The 20,268-nt window shown below is 49.9% G+C and overlaps 1 protein-coding gene across 1 annotated transcript in view; it reads right to left on the bottom strand.

The window, feature by feature from the left end:
- Nucleotides 1-739: 739 nt before the first annotated feature.
- FAM53B (family with sequence similarity 53 member B) overlaps nt 740-20,268 on the bottom strand; it is a 46,682-nt gene continuing 27,153 nt past the window's right edge. Inside the window, exons 4-5 of the mRNA XM_027705589.1 lie at nt 17,737-18,461; nt 740-3,996 (exon numbers count right to left, since the gene is read on the bottom strand). Of these exons, the coding sequence (XP_027561390.1) occupies nt 3,667-3,996; nt 17,737-18,461 (1,055 nt within the window). The 3' untranslated portion in view covers nt 740-3,666. The remainder of the gene's footprint in view (nt 3,997-17,736; nt 18,462-20,268) is intronic.

Raw genomic sequence — 20,268 nt, 5'->3', positions numbered from 1 at the left:
AGAGGAGAGGAGAGGAGAGGAGAGGAGAGGAGAGGAGAGGAGAGGAGAGGAGAGGAGAGGAGAGGAGAGGAGAGGAGAGGAGAGGAGAGGAGAGGAGAGGAGGAGACTCCTGCCCCATCAAACTCCAACCAGTGCCACCACCCAGCTGTCACATCCCCGAGGGGCAGCGGTGTCCCCAAACCCCTCGACCCCACATCACAGAGAGGCGAGACACCGGGCTGGGGATTATTGAACCAGGAAGCTTTATTTACACAGTAAAAGTAACAAGCAATTTCCTGAGATTGAGCTGCTCTAGTGCAATCAAGTCATGGAGGGGGTGGGAACGTGCAGCCTCCTCGCCGGCCCGCGGAGGGGGCACCTCGGGCAGCCCCTCCCCGGGGACATGCTCGTCCCGCGGCGCTTGTGCAATTTTGCCAGCGAGACTTGGCTACTACAGGTCATAGCTTCAGAAGGCTTTGTTTTTATTTTTCTCCTCGTCCTTTTTTAATTTTTTTATTATTTTGTTTTTTAAATTTGGCCGTCCTCTTCTTTTCGCTTTCTTGAAAACACCAAACTCAGACACGCCGGAAAGCACTTCTACAATCCTAGAACATCCTACATCAGTCTGCTCGCCTGGGCAGCCAGGAGCTTTAAACAATGCACTTGAAACACAACTTTATTGGCCAAACAGGCTATGCTAGAATGTAGAACAATTACAATCTATTTTACAAACACTTCTTTTTGTTGTTTTTTGTTGTTGTTGTTGTTATTGTTGGTTTTTTTTAAAATGTACTCTTTCATAGAACCGGCTCAAAGAGCTACATCTGCAAACACACAGCAGACTCCTGTGTGCCTGCTAAGACTTTTTGTGTTAAAATGCTATTTTTTCAGGATGATTGCTGCTGACACAGCTTTGCTGTCATCCTAAAACAGTGGCTGCCCAGACTGGGTCACACCTTGGACAAGTCATCGGGTCTCTTCACAATAATAAGCCTGTTTTAGCTACCTAGCAAGGAATAACCTCCTTTGTCTGCATATTACTTTAACATCACATTCTGGCAGCCGGCAGGGATTTGTCGGGGGGGAGTTGGAGGGTTACCAAAGCATCTGTGTAATAAGTGAAGTCCTTTACAAACCAAGAGCAGGACCCCCCGGGGGATGCCCTGCTCTCCCACTGCGGGCGCAGGGGACAGATCTCCTGACGCCAGGGAGCAACGCCACTTCTGACTTTACAATCAACAGGATGTCCCCTGAATCTGAGGCACATACTATATTATATTTAATATTTTTTAATTACTTTATTTATATATATATTTATATATATATAAATCCACAAACGTTTTACCTCTACAGAGAGAGAAAGAAATTTAAAAAGTAAGGCTTTCTTAAACTGAGAATAAGTACATGAAATCATACAAACCCAACAAGAAATACCCAACAGAACACCACCGTGGCCTCAAAACCGTCGCTAACTGTAGTCTGTGCCTACGCCAACGTGCCCAGTGTAAGGCCATGACTCATTGGAGAAGCATTTTTAGTAAGGCAAACAGGTTGTGCTGTATGTAAACTGAATGCTACGGCTACGTCCAGTACAGCTGGATCATGGTCCATTGGCCACCTTCCCACACTGGAGGGTTAGCATGGCACCAGGAGCAGCCCTTGGAAAGAAAACAGAAGCCCTTAGGAATTCCCCCAGTGATGCACATGCAAGAGCCCGCCCGGGGCTCTGCGACAGCAGCCGGACACGGATTTGGGTGACTTTGCCCTTTTTCGGCCAGCTGAGGAGGTGCCTGTGGCCAGCAGGAGCTGTGTGCCCCGAGACTGGGACGTGTCAGTGGTGGGAAGGATGGATGGAGCATCAGGAAGACTCAAAGCCAAGAACTGTGCTGTGGGGGTGACCCTGCAGGGGCACGGACAGAGGGGCAGCAACCTGGGAAAACACCGGCATGGCTGGACCCTCCCAAAATGTCTGAGACCAGCAGCGTCTTCCACAACAGGAGGGCTAAAAATTAACCCACGGTGTATTTTCTTCTAAGTGATGCATCAAGCAACACTTAAAAGAGCTGGAGGGTTCCCCAAAATGAAAAGGCATCCCTGTCATCCCCTCCTCAAATACCTGGGGCTGGTCCTGCTTGCCTGGAGGGAGCAAAACTTGTGGGGTGCCAGGACAGGGATAACAGCTAATGGGTTCCACCGTGGTGAGAGATGCCACACATATCCCAAACCACTGCAGAAAAAAGTGCACTAACAACCAGAAATGGTGAATGAAACCTGTACCAGCAGCTCTCAGTCTTTCTGAGTTATGGACCCTCAAAGTACTGCCAACGGGGGTGCTGAACCCCATTAAAAATGTCATGTCTTCAATTGCTGTTGGTATCCATTATTTTTTTCCTTTCTCGCTTTTGCAAAGCTCGGGAAGTGAACCCTGAGCTTGAAGGAACCTGCAGAGGATGCTGTAAGCCACTCTACAGCCTCCCTAGAGCTTTAAACAAACAAACAAAAGAAAAAACAAAGGGAGAAAAAAAAAATATGTGTCCTTCTAAACCTGTTAGCAAGTGGACAGCTTATTTTTAGCAAAGAGAATTCGTATTGTAAAAAACAGAATGGTCACCATTTTATCTGTGCTTAAAAAAAGGCACAGGAAGAGGAAAAGCTTTCAGTGCTGCTACCTGGATTTTCAGCCTTTTGCCAGCTGACTTTGTCAAGTAACCCCGCTGTGACATGCCTTGGGCACACAGCCCTTCACAGTAAAGCCAAAAAAAGAGGGTGGCAGCCGTGCCCTGGGTAGCAAAGAGGGCACAGCTGCTGATAAATGGGTAAACAGCCCAGCCCCAACAGGGTGATGGGAACCCAAGTGAGGGTGGCACCGAGCCTGAGTGGGGCTGTTTCCCAACAGGGTTGAGAGAGGGGGCTGGGAATTAAAAAAATAGGGAAGAAAGGCATTTGAGCATCCCCGGGCAGCACCCAGCAAGTGCTGCTGCGGACACCACCCCACGTGGGCCAGGTCCCTTTAATTCCTCGTCAGGAAAACTAAAAAAAAAACCAAAAAACTAAAAAAAAAAGCAGTAAAAATCCAGCTCTTGCCATTATTAAATTTAAGCAAAAGACTTCACTTGTGATTTCCTTCTCACAGCACTGCCAGGGACACGGGGAGAGAGGGGGTGCTGGGGCTGCGCGGGATGTGGCGGGAGAAAAGGAGCCACAGCCACACCGGCAGTAGCCACCAGCCAGTGCTCGGTTTGCAAATCTCAATATTCTGGTTTTCCCCCACTTTTTCCAGCCCCAGGCGTGGTGGTTTCTCCTTGTGCATCCCTTTTCTGAACTAGCACAGGTGGGACCCAGGGGAGCATGGCCAGCTCCATCAGCTCCAACCCTGTCCTGGGAAAAGCCATTTACTCGCTAATGGCGAGATTTTGGCAATCCCTGTGCCTGGTTTTCCTCTCGGACAGGCACTTTCCTCCGACTTGGCTGATCTCTGGCTACAGTAGTTACAAAGAATTTCAAGATTTACACACGCATGCACACAAATTGCTCTAAATACCTGATGAAATTTTGGCAAAGCTGCTTTGTCCCCTCCGGCTGGCAGGAGGGGGAGCAGTGACAGGACCCCGCAAACCACAGCGAGGAGCCCTCCAGGGCTCTGCTGGCAGCCCCCCCGACACCGGGGCGAGAGGACCCGCTCCCTCCTCAGTTGTTCTCGATCTGCTCGATGTCGATCTCGCCGTCCAGCTGGAAGAGGCTCTCAGCGCCCGTCCCGCTGCTCCGCCAGGTCACCCTGTCCTCCTCCTTCCCGCCGCCCTCCTCCTCCTCCTCGCAGGAGAGGTCATCCCTGCTGGCCCGGGGGTCCTCGGGCTGCGGGCGCGGCGGCTCCGGCACCGGGGTGCAGGCGGGGGTCCTGCCCGGCATCACCTCCGGGGAGCGGGGGGCTGCGCTCCAGGGCGGGGGGCCGGGGCGCCGCTGGGAGCCGTCCTCGGCCGCGGCGCTAAGGCAGGTAAGGCTGTTGAAAGTCTGGCGGTTCTACAAAGGCAAGGGGAGAGAGGCAGCTGAGTCAGGTGTGGGGACAGGGAACGGGGGCGATCCTGAAGCTGGGCCGGGATAGAAGTTACACCAGGTGAGCTGAGAGCACTCCCGACCCCATTCCGACTCCATCCCAAGCCTGAGCCCTCCCATCCCAACAGAAAGCAAGAAGAGCAGCAGAAACACTCGCAGCCAGCTGGTCCCCAGGAGGTGAACAGATACTGCAAACCCCCTCCTCCCTATCCTTGGCAGGTCCTGCACCTCTTCTATCCCTGCAATGGGCGAAGGCATCAAAACTACCCCCAGCATGCTCTGGGTCAGTTACATGACCATCTCCACCCCACACATCTCCTGGCTGCATGTTTAAGGCAGTACAGAGCTCGCCAAAAATAAATGAACATCAGCTCTTAAAAAATCCAAGGTACTTGTGCTGAGTTCCCACTGCCCCAGGAGGAGTTGGCCACTGCCCAAGCTGGGGGAAGCTACATTTCACATGGCCTTCAGTCTATGAAACCTTCAAAAACCCGAAAGCCCCAAGCCAGTGTGAAAAAATAGGCATTTGCCCTCTAAATATGCAACTTCAGTTCCCCACGTCATCCTTCTCATATTTTTTTAAATCCCAGCCATGCCTCTCCATGAGGTCTGTCTTCTGGGTGCTGAACATGCAACAGCTTCAAGCAGAGATCTGCACGTTGTGGTTAATGGACAACTCTGTAATTACCACTGGAGGAGGCCTGAGGACATGGGAGAAATATTTTCTAAGTACTTTAAAAAATTTGCAAGCATATTTCCAACAGTGATTTAGGCACTTGGAAAGCCTAAGTCTCCTGAAAGTCAACAGCCCTCTCAGAAGTGCAAATCCTTTCTACAAACAAAACTCTGGCACTTTCAGGAATGTTAATTTTTCTCCTTCTTGACTGAGTTCATCTCCTGGTTCTGTTGCTTCCCAGGGCTTGGCACTCCTGTGCGGACATGCCGAGCTGCTCCAGGTGGGATAGAGCATCCTGAGAGGATGGGAGATGCTCTACAGTGCTTCAGAGAGGGAGATGAATGATTCCTGTAGTGATGAATAATGGAGGATGCAGCCTGGAGAGCAACTCAAAAGGTCCATGGCACATTCTTCTCATCCAAAGGAAAAGTATTTCCAAGCCTGGACATGTCTCGGAGAACAGCCATGAAGATACCTGACTTTCAGGGAAATTTTGCATTTTATGGGACTTTGGCAAGACAATCAAGCCAACAGCCTCATTTTCCCTGCTCACATCCACACATGCTGCAACCCAAGCCTTGAGTTACTCCAGGTACTATTTCTGCCTTCCCTGCAAGAGGATGGAAAACCCCTTCTGATGGTCCTGGTGCTCCCAGCGCTGCTGCAGCTGCTGGTGGAGGAAGGCCATGTGCAGGTCCCTCTGACACAGGTCTGACAGCTTGGAAAGCAAGTTTTTACAGGTACTGGCTGCCACAAAATCCCTCACCTGACCTTCCCAGCAGCTGTGTCAGAAGAGTCCCCTCAGGATGGTGATCACCAAGCCAGCATTCCGTGAGCTGGCTGTGGAGCCGCAGTGGATCAGCCACCACCGTCAATGTGGCGTCTGTTCTCAGCCCTTCAGGAGTTCTTTACTCGTTTTTTATTTATTGGGTGAATTTAGCACGTGCTGAAGTGCTGAGCTGGCAAAACTGGGCAGTCAAACCCTGTACTGACATGGGCCAAGGAGCAGGCTTGGTGGCACAATGCAGCACTTGTTCCCCATGGCCAGGCAGCCCTGGGCCCCCTCTGAGCCTCCCCACAACCTTGGCCTTCACTGCCAGACAGAAAGGGGTAGCAGGCACCTCAAACGCCGTTGGTCTCAGGGGAACCATGGGAATCCAGATACCCTCCTGGATCTGACACAGGTGGCCTTTGGGAGATTTCTGGCCATCCTGACTTCACCCAGAGAGCATCTGTAATGTAACTTACACCCAACCCCCCTTTGCCAACCACAATGACCCATTTTTGACCATTTGAAGTGCTGGCTTTTCTTCCCCCAACTCTCCCCAAAGGTGCTGCAATCCAGCATGCTGGGGAGTGCCTCAGGGAGAGGAAAAAAAAAGAAATATTTCTAATGCAAGGACCTGAAAAATCATTTAAAAATACAAATAACAAATGCTTGGCCTCTGGAATGAGCTGCAGGGTGTTCCAGAGCAAAGCCCTTCTTGCATGCTGGTGGCCAAACTCTGGCTATGTCTCCATCCCACAAGGTCTTGTGATGCTCCACACTGTGCAGGGACCAAGGCTACAATCTGGGAGGGCCGCAGGAGCCGACTCACTCCCCATATCCATCCTTTTCCACAGGTTTTCCCTACCTTTGAACGTCTGTCTCCACCAGGGACAGGGGCTGGAGGATGCAGCCTTGACAGCAAGCAAGCTGGAGAAATCCCAAGCAAAATTCCTTCATATGACTCTTCCCTTGGTAAAATAGCCAGCTGTGAGCTTTTCCCTGAAACACATCCCTGCAAACACGGTGGATCTACCAGAGTAAATATCAGCAGGACTGTGATCCCTGTGGCGATCGCGGCTATTGCTCAAAACACCTTTTTTCTCTTCCACCCTGCCAGGTGATTGCCGCAATTTTCCCGGGAAAGGTGTAATGCTCCAAGCTGTCAGCACCACCAGCCCTACCCCCCAAGCTGTCATCACCTCCTGTTAGCTCACTGAAGCTTTCTGCTTCAGAAAGCTGAAAATAACCCAGTGCCAGAAGGGAAGGGGGGAACCGGGCGGCAAGCGGTGCTGCTCCATGCAGGAATGATGCGCCTCTGCCAGCCCTCCCGAGCCAACAAAGTCACCTCCACTGGGGGATTCTCTGCCTGGCCCAGGTTTAAATCACTCTCCGAGGCAAACTTCTCCTGTAAAACACTTCCAGTCTGCATTGTTATATCATTATATATAAATGCTTTGGTCGTTTGCATCACTGTAAATCCTACCCGGCATTTGTGCCAGGGAAAACGCTCATCTGTGCTGCCCAGGAGGAGGGTCAGGTGCTGGAGAGTGGAAAATGAGACTGGAAAATGGGTTTCCTTTGGTTTTGAAGCTCTGTAGGGCTTCATAATAGCAGCTGGTGTGATTCAGGCCATGCACACACACACACATCACTCAAGTTCAGTGCTCTCCACTGCTCTTAAGGCACCCGGAATCTTCTCCAGCTTCATCCCCGGGCTGGTTTCCCAGTGAGTGGGAAGGGGAGGGAGATGGAGAGGGAGCAGCAGCAGGAATGGTTCAGCCTTGAGACTCCAATAACCAAGTCTCTCTTTATAACCAAAAAAGCATCTCAGCAGTTTTGCCAACAGGTCCAGGCTGCAGCACAGGCACAGGGGCTGTGCTCTTGGCTAAGCATGTTACCAGCTCAGTGAAACCCCAGAGAGGTCTCACCAGGACCTCACTTGCTGCAGTTTGGACTCCCCAAAAAGATAGAGACACAGCCACCTTCCCCCCAGGAGCACCGGTGACCGCTGCCACGTGCAGCTTCCAAGATCAACATTGCCATAGGGAGGAGGTCGAGGGTCTTACACACACCCTGTCCTCCCACAGAAGGAGCCTCAGAGCGATGAGGTGTTGGGAAAGAAATGACTGAAATACCTGAGGAAGGAGAACACAGGAGGCAGTGATGGGGTGTGTGAAAAGCAAACGGAGCCCGTGTGCCTGGTGCAGAGCAGAGCTGGGTTAGACGTAGTGTTGCCACGTCAGGGAGCTCAAACTCATCCACTATTTTATTTAATTTTTAAATTTTATCTATAGAGGCATTGAGTAATTCATAGGCACCTTCCTTCATCAGGCTGGGGTGCTGCAGAGCGTGCCTGCAGCAGCATCCCCAGTACAGAGGGGATGGCTCCCTGCCCTGCTCACTTGGGTACCACAATCCTGTCCTGGTTTTCCGTATCTGCCTTCCCAGCTCTTCCCTTCTCATCCACTAAAGAACAATATTTACTCGGCTCCAGTCCTCATTTTGCAATAACAGGCACCAGTGCTTACTTGGTGCATTGAAAGTCTGCAGCTTTAGCAGATAATTTTGCTTTTATTCTGTTTGGTGTGAAAAACAGTTTTCACGAGCAGGCTCTGAAATATCTATTATCCTACCAAGTCACTTCACACCACAGTATTAAATAAACAAAAAAAAGAGCAAGAAGGAGGCTTTAAGTCATTAGTATTGACACTGCCTTTGGAGCCTGTGGAGATAATTTGGTTTTACTCATGGATTTGATCTTGTCTTTGGAGATCTGTAGCTGCCCCAGTGACAGTGAGGATGTTCAGGGAGATTCCAGAAGTGCAAAAGAAAAAGCTGTTATGTGACCCACCAACAGGAATCCTTCTGGTGCTACAGAGCCCCAGGGAGATGTTGGAGAGATGAATCCCAGAAATCTGGAGAAATACAGCAGGCACAGCAATGCATGGAATGAGAGAGCAGGGAACACTCCAGGACTCAACTGTCCCACCCATGTGCAACATCTCTCAGCATCCCACACGTGGGGACTCAGTCCCAGTGCAGCCTCCCAGCCCATTCCTATTCGTAATAATAATTGGAGGAAATTCTCATTTCCTGCCCAGAACAAATATTTTCCCTAACAGACACTGAACCCTTTGCTATGAGTTGGAGAAATCCATTTGCTCAGACAAGTTATTAGCCAACCTCATGAGTGATCACTGTGTATTTATCTCCAAGTTGCCCTTCCCAGCCTTTCACAGCCTCCCTGCCTTCTCCTCTGCATCCCAAAAGGCTGTGGCAGGGCATCCCTGGAGCAGTGCAGGGCCCCCATGCCAACACACTTGATGCTGCTGAGAGCCCAGTGGGGATGGTGGTAGCAGGCCCAGGATGCTCTGTTGATGATGCTGTTGCACTGCCATGGATTGAAGTGGAGTGGTTCTGGCATGAGCAAGAGTGACCCTGAACCTGGCTCATCCCCAGAGATGGTAAAACTTCAGGATTTGGAGTGGCTCATCTTTGGGGAAATTCAGTGGTGTTGGTAATTCGACTCATCCCAAGTTAGGATGAAACATCACTAATACAATTTTTTAATTTTTTTAACCACATTTGTTGAGAACCTCAACCCTATTCTATTTTCATACTATTCACATAATTTTCAGCATAAAAGCAATATTTCTATTATGCCACTGCAGTCTCATTTCAAGCCCTAAATGATAAGGCAAGACCTTATGAAAATCATAACCAAACTTCATGTCACTGTTGCAGCAGCACCAAAGAAGGACTATCAGCAAGTAAAGGGATGAAATCATGTGGTGGATGACCATAAACCCAGAGTTTATGGAAAGGAGGTACTGTGGTGTGTAAACCTGGGACATCAAACACGAGGCAGGAGGTGCAGGGGGGCACCTAATCCCAAATAATTCCTGTGCCAGCATCGTCTCCCACAACACACCCAGGGCAGGCTTAGCCTGCAGCAACTGATTTCAGGTGATAGTGGCTGCCTGCTTTTCCTCAGGCATTAAATTATTGTCAGGTTGGATTAAAAATGTGAGGGGACTGAGGAGCATGTTCTCCCAGGGTACTTGCACCCACTGCCACATCCAGGATCTGGTATCCTGAAAATCCAGTGCAGACCCGAAATACACCTCACTTTTCTGACACAGTCTCCACTTTGGGTTGACTCTGAGCACTTTTCTCTGGAAAGGAGAAATGAAGTGCCCTTATTTATTTATTTATTTGTTTGTTTGTTTATTATTTATTTATTTAGAACCTGAAATGCTTTGTGTTCCTGAGACACATTGATAAGAGTTTTGCAAGGCAAGAGGTTCCAAATAACTGCTCTTGATCATCACTACTGGAACTTTGCATTGAAAATATATTTTCTGCAAGCTCACCAGCTGCCTGGGAGGTCACAGCCACAATTCCCTGTGCCCAGAAGAGTCGTTCCCACAACTGCACTGGGCTTAGCCATGGATCCAAAATCTGCACCCTGCTCCAGCCTTTGAATGCCTCCAAAATCCCCTATCAGAAGATGTGATCAATGAAGCATCTTTGAGAGGAGAAAAACCCAACCACCATCTGCAAATCCTGCCGTCACCACATCCACCTGAGCTTTGGGAGGGAGCAGTGAGCCTGGAAATCTCCTGGAGTGCTGGGTTTCTGGTGGCTTTTTTTTTTTAAACCAGCATGAAAAATTACTTTTGGCTTTTTTGAGCCAAAATGCCACTTTGGAGCATGCCAACTCCTTCAAGGATGAGTCTCTGTGATTTCTAAAAGCTGTTCTTCGGGGTCACGTAGTGTATGAGCCCAGGGGCTGGAGGGTTAAACAGCATGCGGTGAATCAGATGTGCACCCTCGGGATACAATTGGATTTTGTCTGTGATTGGGACAGACACTGTCAAGCTTTGTTTGTGTTCCCAGCCCTGTCCTCCCATGTGAGCGCGAACAACGGTGCAACACCCAAGCCCACATCCTTGGAACTCATGGTGGGATAGAACTGGGAGCAGGAGATGCAGCCAGGAACAGGGGATGGAATGGGATGGAACTGGAAGAGACCTTAGAGCACCTTCCAGTATCTAAATGGGCTACAAGAGAGCAGGAAAGGGACTTTTGACAAGGGCATGGAGTGACAGGACAAGGGAGAATGGCTTCAAACTGTCAGAGCAGGGTAATATGGGATATTAGGTGGAAGCTGTGAGGATGGGGAGGCCCTGGCACAGGTTGCCCAGAGAAGCTGTGGCTACCCCATCCCTGGAATTGTTCAAGGCCAAGTTGGACGGGGCTTGGAGCAACCTGGTCTAGTGGAAGGTGTCCCTGCCCATGGCAGGGCGTGGAACTGGATCTTTAAGGTCCCTTCCCATCCAAACCATTACGTGGTTCTATGGTTCTATGTCAGCAACATGGGCTTACACCAGCAGCAACCTCAGCAAGTACAGATTGGTCTACACTCTCTCAATGGACACCAGCTGAGGCAAGGTTTGCTATACTTCAGTAACTGTGGAGAACTCTTTGGCAAAGGAATAGAGAGGGGAAAAACCCATGCACAGTTCGTGCCAGGAGCAAACATCATTATGAATCTTCCAATACTGAGTTGAAGTTTTTTTGGCTACTTGTGTATTTAAGTAAAAAAATACCAGGGCAATGAAAAGATGGCAGCATGTGCAACAGTCTGGCCAGAGTTAAAACCAGCCAGCCTTCGAGGTCCTCTCTGCCCTCTGAACCAAGTCAGATCCTTTTGATCCTGAACCGAAAGCTTTTTCCCACCAGGCCACAAGCTGACCTTTGCAGACTCTCATTCCTGTTTATTTAAAAAACACTGGGGCTTGGAAGCTGGAATCTGTCTCAAAAGTTACATCAATAGCAAACTATTTCCTGGGATACGTCTGGAATTTAAAACCTCCAGTTTTTCGCCTATCACTACATTTGGCAATATTTGTCACCGGCTCAAGTGGGTGCTGACGCCGACCAAGATCACTGTCACCCCTCCTGCCCTGCCAGCAAGCCTGAAAGGTGCCAAGATTTAAACAAAAAGTCTTCTTAGGTGAAAATGTAGAGAATTTTACCCCTCAAGGAAAGTGCTGGATGCTCAGAGGTCCCTTCTTCCATCCTGCAGTTTAAACTTCTTCCCACTCAGTGTCAAGACCTCAGCTTTGGGAGTGTACGAGCTCCTTCATGCACAGATCCTCATGGAAACTGTCCTTATTCCTTAGTTTGGAAGGCAGAACAAGGGGGGTGGCCAGCCAGGCTCCCAAGCATTGTGAGCATTACACGCTCCACTGAGTGTGGAGATCCTCTGGATCTCCAGCCCAGACTGGAGCTGATTTTAATCCTGAAAATCAAAAGTACCACACATCTTCATTTCAGGGGGATGCTCCTGTGATTCCTGGTGATTCCATCCTGTGAAGGCACGTGTTCCCTGCAGGACAGTGAGGTCACCCCGTGAATGGCACTGTCTGTTCACGGCAGCCAGAGAGCAATTTGAATAGTCCCGTTGTACCCAGTGCCCTTCCCACAACAGGCGTCTGTCAGGCACAAGGTCTTCCCTACAACTCATCCTTATCAGGCACACCCAGTGCTTCATCCTCACCATGTCCTCAGCTGGTGTCCACTGCTGCCAGCACCCTCTCATCCATCCATCCATCCCTCCCTCCCTCCCTCACAGCCCACCACAGGGATGAATCTATTTATGGTGAACTCATAACCGTGGGATGCTCTCCATAATCCAAGGAGATGCTAGGGAATATTGTATTTTGATTGCCTTATTTATTCTATAGCAACTTTCTGTTCCATATGCTATAAGACATTATATAATACAGAGCTTCACAGAGGAGAAGTACTTTGCCAGCTGCCTGGGAGTTCTTGGTGCTCATGGGTACAACTCCTGTAGAAAATTAAATAGATACAGAGAAAACTCAGGAGGAAAAGACCAGCAGTACAGTATTTGTTATGAAGTGTAGCTCTTCAAATTGCAACTGCTTTGAAGGCTCACAGAGAAGCCAAAACCTTGTAGTGCCATCAGAAATGGGGCACAAGTGCCATCCCCAAATCTTCATTTACTACCAGCATACAGATCCCAAGCAGGGCACTTACAGCAGGGAGGAGCCAATACATCTCCCCACGTCTGGCAATTACTGCCAGCAGTGCTATGCTTTACATTCCACAGAAGATGTTTTGTGCCTTTCTTTTCATGGAAAGTTGTAGTCTCAAAGGCTACAAGACCATCCTCCATTTCCAGCCAGGGCTACTCCTGTTTGGGGTTAGTGTTGGAGGCAACATGGCTGGGGTTGAACAAATATCTATATCTATATCTATATCTACATCTATATCTATACCTATATCTATATCTATATCTATATCTATATCTATATCTATATCTATCTATATCTACATCTATATCTATATCTATACTTATATCTATATCTATCTATATAGATATAGATATATCATAGAAAAATATGGTTTGTTTGGAAGGGATCTGAAATCTATCAAGTTCCAACCACCTGCCATGGGCAGGGACACCTTCCACTAGACCAGGTTGCTCCAAGCCCTGTCCAACCTGGCCTTGAACCCTAAATACATACATTTCTATATATATATAAAAATATAAATGGTCCATTTGAAAACCACACATGTATAAAGGATACCAGTGTTTGGAACTGTGCTAACACAAATTAAAATCTCTCAGTGGCAATCACATCAAAATTTTAGAAGGCAGGAAGCAGAATGGGGAAGAGATAGTGCGGGCTCGCGTCGCCGCAGCCGGGGACGATTCCAAACTCCCATTCCGGGCGGCCGCCGGTGTGACAGACATGTTGTGTCTCCCGTGCAGCTCCCGGGAGCCTGTGTGAAGGAACACAATCTGCTCAGCCAGCACACGCCAACATCAGGGCTGGCCCGTGGCTCGGCTTCCCGGAGATGACTCAGACAAGCCACCAGACCCAGTGTTTGCGCTGCCACGAGGCGTTTCAGCACACAGCACCCCGGATCCCAGGAAACGTTGACATGGAGATGTCACAAAGCAGCAGATGTGGAGGTGAGAGATATAAAGTCCCTTTGGAGAGGAATTGCACTGGATATTGGGAGAGGAAAAGCACGAGGGGGTCTCTCTGCCACACAGCATCCCAGGCAGAGTTTGCTTTTATTTTAGAAAATCCATTTTTATCACCTAGTACACCCAAATGCTTCTCCTTGTGCCTTGTAAAGGCTGAAACCACCCATTCCTGCCAAAATCAGCTCAGCCTGAAGAACACGTGGTGTCTAAGCCACCTCCCATCACCTTTGCGACATTTCTCATCTCCTGTATATTTTAGGCGCACTCACATCAGGAAAAGAAAACCAGGTCTTTGAGAAACCTCCCAGTTCATGGAAAAACCTGATTCCAGCCATTTCTGATCACAGCCTGCAGGTACAGACATAGTCCCTGGAGCTGTGAGACGGAGAGCACTGTGCCTAGGAAGGAGAGCTCGCTGTAAGGAGATTAATTAACATGCTGTCAGGGCAACTGCCGGGATCTCGGAGGTGAGATGTTGTCCTTTTTGGGCTTATGCTTTATGTGGAAAGAGGGAATAAAAGCTGAGATTGGAAAGGAAGTCCAAGCCCTACACTGAAATGGGAGGATGGTTGATGTCCTCGTGTTAAGGAGGTCAGAGATGCCAGGCCAGGCACCCAAACTCTCCTTGATTGGGGTGACAAAGAGAAACCAGCTTCTTCACACCTCACCTGCCTCCAGACACGGGATAATTAAATGACACGTCACCATCACACACTCACCTGACTGTGACCTGCCATGTCCATACCCAGTTCGGAAGCAAAGAGGCACAAAGCAGAGTGTTGGCGTGCATTTAAAAAGAGCAGAAGGATTGCTGTGGTGCTGTGGCCTTTAAAAATTGTTGCTATTTCAACGACAACCATGTTCATGGTTTGGTTTCTGCCTGAAGTTGAAGCCTGCCTGGTTTGGTGCCACATGAGTAAGTAATAAGGGGAGGGATGTGGGCTCACCTCCCCTCTCTGAGCTATGGGAATTGCAGACAGAAAAGACACAACCAGGATTCTGAGGAATTAAAGGCAATGTTTTCCCAACTATTTTCCCTCCCAGCTTAACTTTAACATTTAGGTCTCTTTCTTAATTAGCCCAGTTATGTGGCCATGTAATTGCTTCCAGGAGCGGCTCCCTTCCCTCCTGGTATGAAGAAAACATTTCTTTCAGGTCAAATTATTTTTATTTTGATTATGGTGCGGGGTTTGAGGCCTATGAACACATGTGGTCACCAGCACAAGCAGAAAATTAACCGATCCCCTGCCAGAGCCAGACGCTGATCCAGCACCCGGCACCCCAAGGCTCAGTCCACAGCTCTGCCTTTAGCACACAGGGAACTCATGGCATGCCCTGTGCCTCAGTTTCCCATCTGTAAAGAGAATGATCTACACATTTGGGTTTTCCTTTGCTTTGGATCCTGAAGACCATTGCACACAAGGCATTTCCACACTGTATAAAGCCAGACTTGAGCACATGTGCAGCCATGCAGACAACCTTGCCATTACTTCAGCTCTTTCTCTGGAATCACCCAACTTTCCAGTCTCCTGGAGTGGACACATTAAAAGCAGCCTGGGAAGGTCCCCAAAACTGCAGGGTTTTCTTGAGCACACTTATCCCCGTCTCCTGCATGAGGAATTAGTCGTTTTTCCCAGCATTCCCGTGCCGGGGAGGGCTCTGACCGTGCCCCACCAAAGGCAAGAATGCTCACCATGACTTGCCTCATCGTGCTCGTCCCTCTGTGCCAGTCCTCCCACGCGGGGAGCAGCCTGCCAGCGCTGCTTTCCACAACCCAGCAGCTCTGAAAACCCCGGCCCTCGCACAGCTCCCGGCCTTGCTTTCTTCCCTCTCTGCTCCAGCCCTGCTGCCCTAAACCCAGCAGTACATCCACGCCTTGGGGATTCACCCACTGCCAGGGCACCCGAGCCTGGCTGGGTTTCCTCTCTGGAAGCTGAGAATACTCTGTGGGACCTGCTTGGATTGGATCCCAGCGGTGGAGTTCCTTAGTGACGCTGTTGTTGGTTGTTGGTTGTAGCAACCTCCGGGCATTCGGCACTGGCCACCCAGCCTGGATCAGCGGGAAAGGAGGGGGTGGGAGGTGGTTGCCCACTGACACAGGGGGAGATGCTGCTCCAGGCAATCCCTTCTCTGTTCCTACATCACTCATCCCTTGCAGTGTGGAGCTTCCAGACCCTTTCCTTGTATCATTTCTTGCAGAGGATGAACCACCCCAATGCTGAGCAACGCCGAGTGCTCAGGCATTGCTTTCTCACTTTGGATATTTTGATATATCCAAAGTGTGGAGGACAGTAGCCAGAGAAAACACAGCTATTCCTCAAGATGAAGGTTTTCCAGGAACATGGACTGAGCTGCTTTTGGACATAAAAGTGATTAGATTTTTGTCATCCTTGGATCACCTGCCCATGTCAGAGGCTGTCCAAATTATAAATGTGTTCCTGGGCCCAGAATCCACTGCAGGGAAAGGGAAGCTCCTGCTGACTTGCAAGATATCCCTGACCAAGACCTTTGTTTCCTAGCCAACAAACTGTCCCTCTGGACTGATGGGCTGGAGAAGCTGGCTTTGCCCCACATCATCTTCAGAGGGCAGGGAAGATCAGTGCCCAGCCAGAGTCTGGACACTCTCCTTCTCCCCTGTCCACATCAGAGAATCACAGAATGGTTTGGGTTGGAAGAGACATGAAAGATCATCTCATTCCACCCTGCTGCCATGGGCAGGGACAGCTTCCACTAGACCAGGTTGTCCCAAGCCCCGTCCAACCTGGCCTTGAACACTTCCAGGGAGGTGAAACAACATGTGCCTTCTTGTACAGAGGGAATTAGGAGGGGACAGATGTGCTATTCCACCCTGTGGCTAGTAAAATACAGTAACACTTGTAAGTGGTTTTTACTGCCCATCCAGCTTATTATCTAATAAAATAAGCTTAGCATATTAAATCTTGTTGCTGTGATTTATCAAAAGACAAGAGCAAACCTTGTATTAACCCCCTGCTATGACCCAAATGCAGGATTCCCTTGCCCTTTTCATTCTCTAAGCTCCTCTGGAGTAGGAAAAGCTGATCTCTTGCTCCTACACCACTGCGCTCCTTCAAACACCCTCTGCTCTGCCAGGCATGAAAGACCATAAAATATCATGTTCTTGTAAGGAGAAAATGCACACACAGCAATGGACATCACCCACTGGGTATTTCCCAGCTGTTTCTCCATCCCACCTGCTGAATTGCTCCCAGCAGTTTTCCTGCAAACAACAAGGGGATGCCTTCCACCAGACAGGCTTTGCTGGCCCTACAAAAAAGCATCAGGGCAGATGCTCCCATCACATTTGACTCCGGAATGAAGCACAGAAGGTAACCACATTGAACTGAAACCATGAGGGAAGTTTTCTGGCCAGCAGAAGGTGACAGCTCACCCTGGGAGGTGGCCAGGACACCCCTGCTCCCACAGTAGGAGCCCTGGGGTTTTCACACCCCTGTTATCTCCATCCCACACAGAGCTGGTGGTATCACTGGCTTCATGACTATAAATTACCAGTGTGGGAAATGTCAAGTCATAAAACTGCAGGAAAAGAAACCTTATGAGTGTGAAATGGAAACGTTGCTCATGCTGTCCTTCAATGCAGCCTCTTGGTTTGTTTCTCACTAGAGCCCAGTCATTTGGTCCCGCAGGGAGAAGACTCAGGAGCAAAACGCTCCCTGATTTGTGCTTCAGATCTGTTATCTGGCTCTGCACGGCAGATTGAAGAGGGAGGTTGTGCTCTGTGTTTGGAACTGAAAATGAAACGTGATAACATCTCCAGAGTGGAAAATTACAGAGGCTAGGAGCAAGTAAAGCCCGTAGCAGTAAGAATTAAGCTCCTGATGGAGCCAGGGCTGGGTGCCTTGAGGTGCTGCCTTCATCTCACCGTGGTAGGCCCAGGACTCCTCTCACCTGAACTCAAAACTGTGGGGTTTAATATACTCCTGCTTGAAACCTGTGCCAGGAGAAAACAACGACATGGTGGACTCGGTGTGCAAAAATCAGCGTAGAACAGAAATGCAGGAAAGAAGTCCATTTGGAAGGGAATGGATATTCTGCTTGGACAGAAGGATGTGTTTCCCTGTAACCCCTGTGTTACTCTGCGTGCCACAGACCCACCTTGGAGGATGCTAAAAGCTCTTTAGCAAAGCAGAGAACAGCTCTTTATGTCCCCTCGCTGCTGAGCCCCCTCGCAGGGACAGCCCCGCCGCCTCTTACCTGGGTCATCTTGGCGAGGTCCAGCGAGGGCCGTTGTTCCTGGACCTCCTCCGGCCTCCGCCGCTTGACTCCCACCTTTTTGTCGTTGAGGACGCAGGGCTGGGAGCGGCTGCGGGAGAGCCCCCCGGCACGGCGGCCCAGCTCCGGCGTGGAGGCAGGCGTGCTGCTGGCCGAGGGCGGGCCGTACTCCGAGCAGGAGAAGCGGTCGTGCGAGCAGGACAGGGACCTCTGGATGTCCACCCGCTCTCCTCTGTGCCCGCCAGCGGCCGTTTTCCTGGGCTGGCAGCCCACCCGGCCGCCGAGGGCGGGGTGCTCGGCGCAGAGCGGGTTGGAGCGCGAGGGCAGGCTGAAGCTGGAGCTCCTCTGCATGGTGGCGAAGCCGTTGGAGTAGCGCTGCACGCTGCCCCCGCTGTAGCACCGGCGCTTCTCCACCGGCGTCCACACCTTGGAGCCCAGGGGTCTCCACGAGGTCCCGCAGCCCGACATCTCGTCGGAAAAGGAGAGCGAGCGGCACTGGCGCTTGCTGGGGGGGGCCGAGGCGTTGCCGTGGGGGTCGCTGAGGCTCAGGTCCTTGATCAGGTTGGTGACGGAGCAGGTGCTGGTCCCCTCCCTGGGCCAGCGTGGGCCCTCCTCGCCCTTGTCCGACAAGCAGTCCCAGATGCTGGCGCCCGGCTGCTCGAGCTGAAGTGGACACTTCCTGCTGAGATCTCTCCATCTGTCATTTTCTGGTTCAGAAAGGAGGAAAAAAAAAAAACAAAAAAACAAACAACACACACGCACAGGCATTAGCGTTAATTAATTCTGCGTTTTGCTTTTCTATGTCCATAAACAAAAGAGTAGCATATGGGACGTTTTCCAGTACAAATTAATTAACTCTTGGAATATGGTTTTCCGAACTGCCAGCAGAGCGGGTTGTACGGTGTAGGTGGAGAGAGAGACAAAGTGACAATCCCAGCAGGAGCAAAACTGCTAGAAGAAGATGAAAACATGGCTTTGGATATTCCAGATTTCACTGGCTAAGGGGAATTCAGCAGTATAAAATGGTGTGGCCATTGGTTGTCTCTGTGCTGAATCATGTCTCATACGTGGGTGGTTTGTCCTGGGTTCCACAACCAATAACTGCCTGAAAGGCTCACAAAAACTGGAAGTGAAGAGTACAAATCTGGGGCAAGATAGACCCTGGGGAACAAAACACCAGAAAGGAGACGAGAGAGGTGTTGTGATGGTCCTAATAGAAAGGGGGGTGTCCCGCTGGGCACTGATCTGCCTATCTGCCTGGTGTAGCACAGAAACCCCAACAAGGTCACCAGAGCCTACAGGAAACCAAAAGCCACCCCAAGACCCATCAGGCTGTCCTGCTCTCATCCACTGCTAAAACAGCGTTGCTCCAATGAAACCAACTTATCCCCACTAAGGCTCTGAGCATCTCTCCCAAACTGAGCCCAAGACAGTGTCAAACAGAAGCCATGTAAGATGTTGTTCTTAGGTCCCTGTTGTGAGGCTTATCATCCATCTCCCCTCCATCCCCCAAAATCTCTGGTCACCTGGGTGCTCTGACCCAGGTGTCCCCCTGTCCAGCTACCCCATGGAGCAGGAAGGTGCTATGGACACTGGCTACCCACACTCTCCTACTCTGCTGCTGCAACCTGGGTTTAGCATCCCTTTGGGATTGCCTTAAAGATCCCAGATGTACCCAGCACAGACAATTGTTTGCATTTCTCTAAGAAACAAAAGGCCGAGCATTTATTTAAAGGAACAAACTACTTAATAGGTTCGCCATTTAAAAAAAAAACACTTATTTTATTCCTCTCTTACATAGACTTATTAATTTATTCCTCTCTATTTCATTCATCTTATTTACAGGGGAATTTGTTCCTCATGCAAATTTGGCTTTATTAATATCTTTCAACACAGCATAGCAAAAGATGGTGGTGACCTGTTGCATGGTTTCAGGGTCAGCATAAAGATATTCCTTTTATCAGATGGGTTTTGCAGTGCCTGGGTAAAGCTCCAAGAAACCTGGACCTCCAAAGTCTGCAGGCTGACATGTATAGGGCTGCAGGCAGCTTCATGGAGGAAGACTGCAAACATGGTTACAGCTGTATTCAGAAATCATAGAATAGAGTCACAGAAACACAGAATTGTTTAGGCTGGAAAAGCTCTCCGAGGTCATTGAGTCCAACCATTCCCCCATCACTGCCAAGGCCACCATTAACCCACGGCACCAAGTGCCACATCTACACGGCTTTTAAATCCCTCCAGGGATGGGGCCTCCACCAATGCCCTGGACAACCCTTTCCATGAAGAAGTTTTCCCTGATATCCAATCTATACCTCCCCTGGTGCAACGTGAGGGTGTTCCTCCTGTTCTGTCACTTGTTACCTGGCAGATGAGACCGACCTCCACCTGGCTACACCCTCATTTCAGTTAATTATTGAGAGTGAGAAGGTCCCCCCTGAACCTCCTTTTCTCCAGGTTGAGCCCCTCCAGCTCCCTCAGCTGCTCCTGGTGCTCCAGACCTTCCCCAGCTTC

Source organism: Neopelma chrysocephalum, unplaced genomic scaffold, assembly GCF_003984885.1.
Source record: "Neopelma chrysocephalum unplaced genomic scaffold, ASM398488v2 Primary Assembly neopelma1_347, whole genome shotgun sequence".
Lineage (NCBI taxonomy): Eukaryota > Metazoa > Chordata > Aves > Passeriformes > Pipridae > Neopelma > Neopelma chrysocephalum.
The sequence above is the reverse complement of the archived record's forward strand: the minus strand, read 5'-3'. Positions and strand labels throughout refer to the sequence as shown.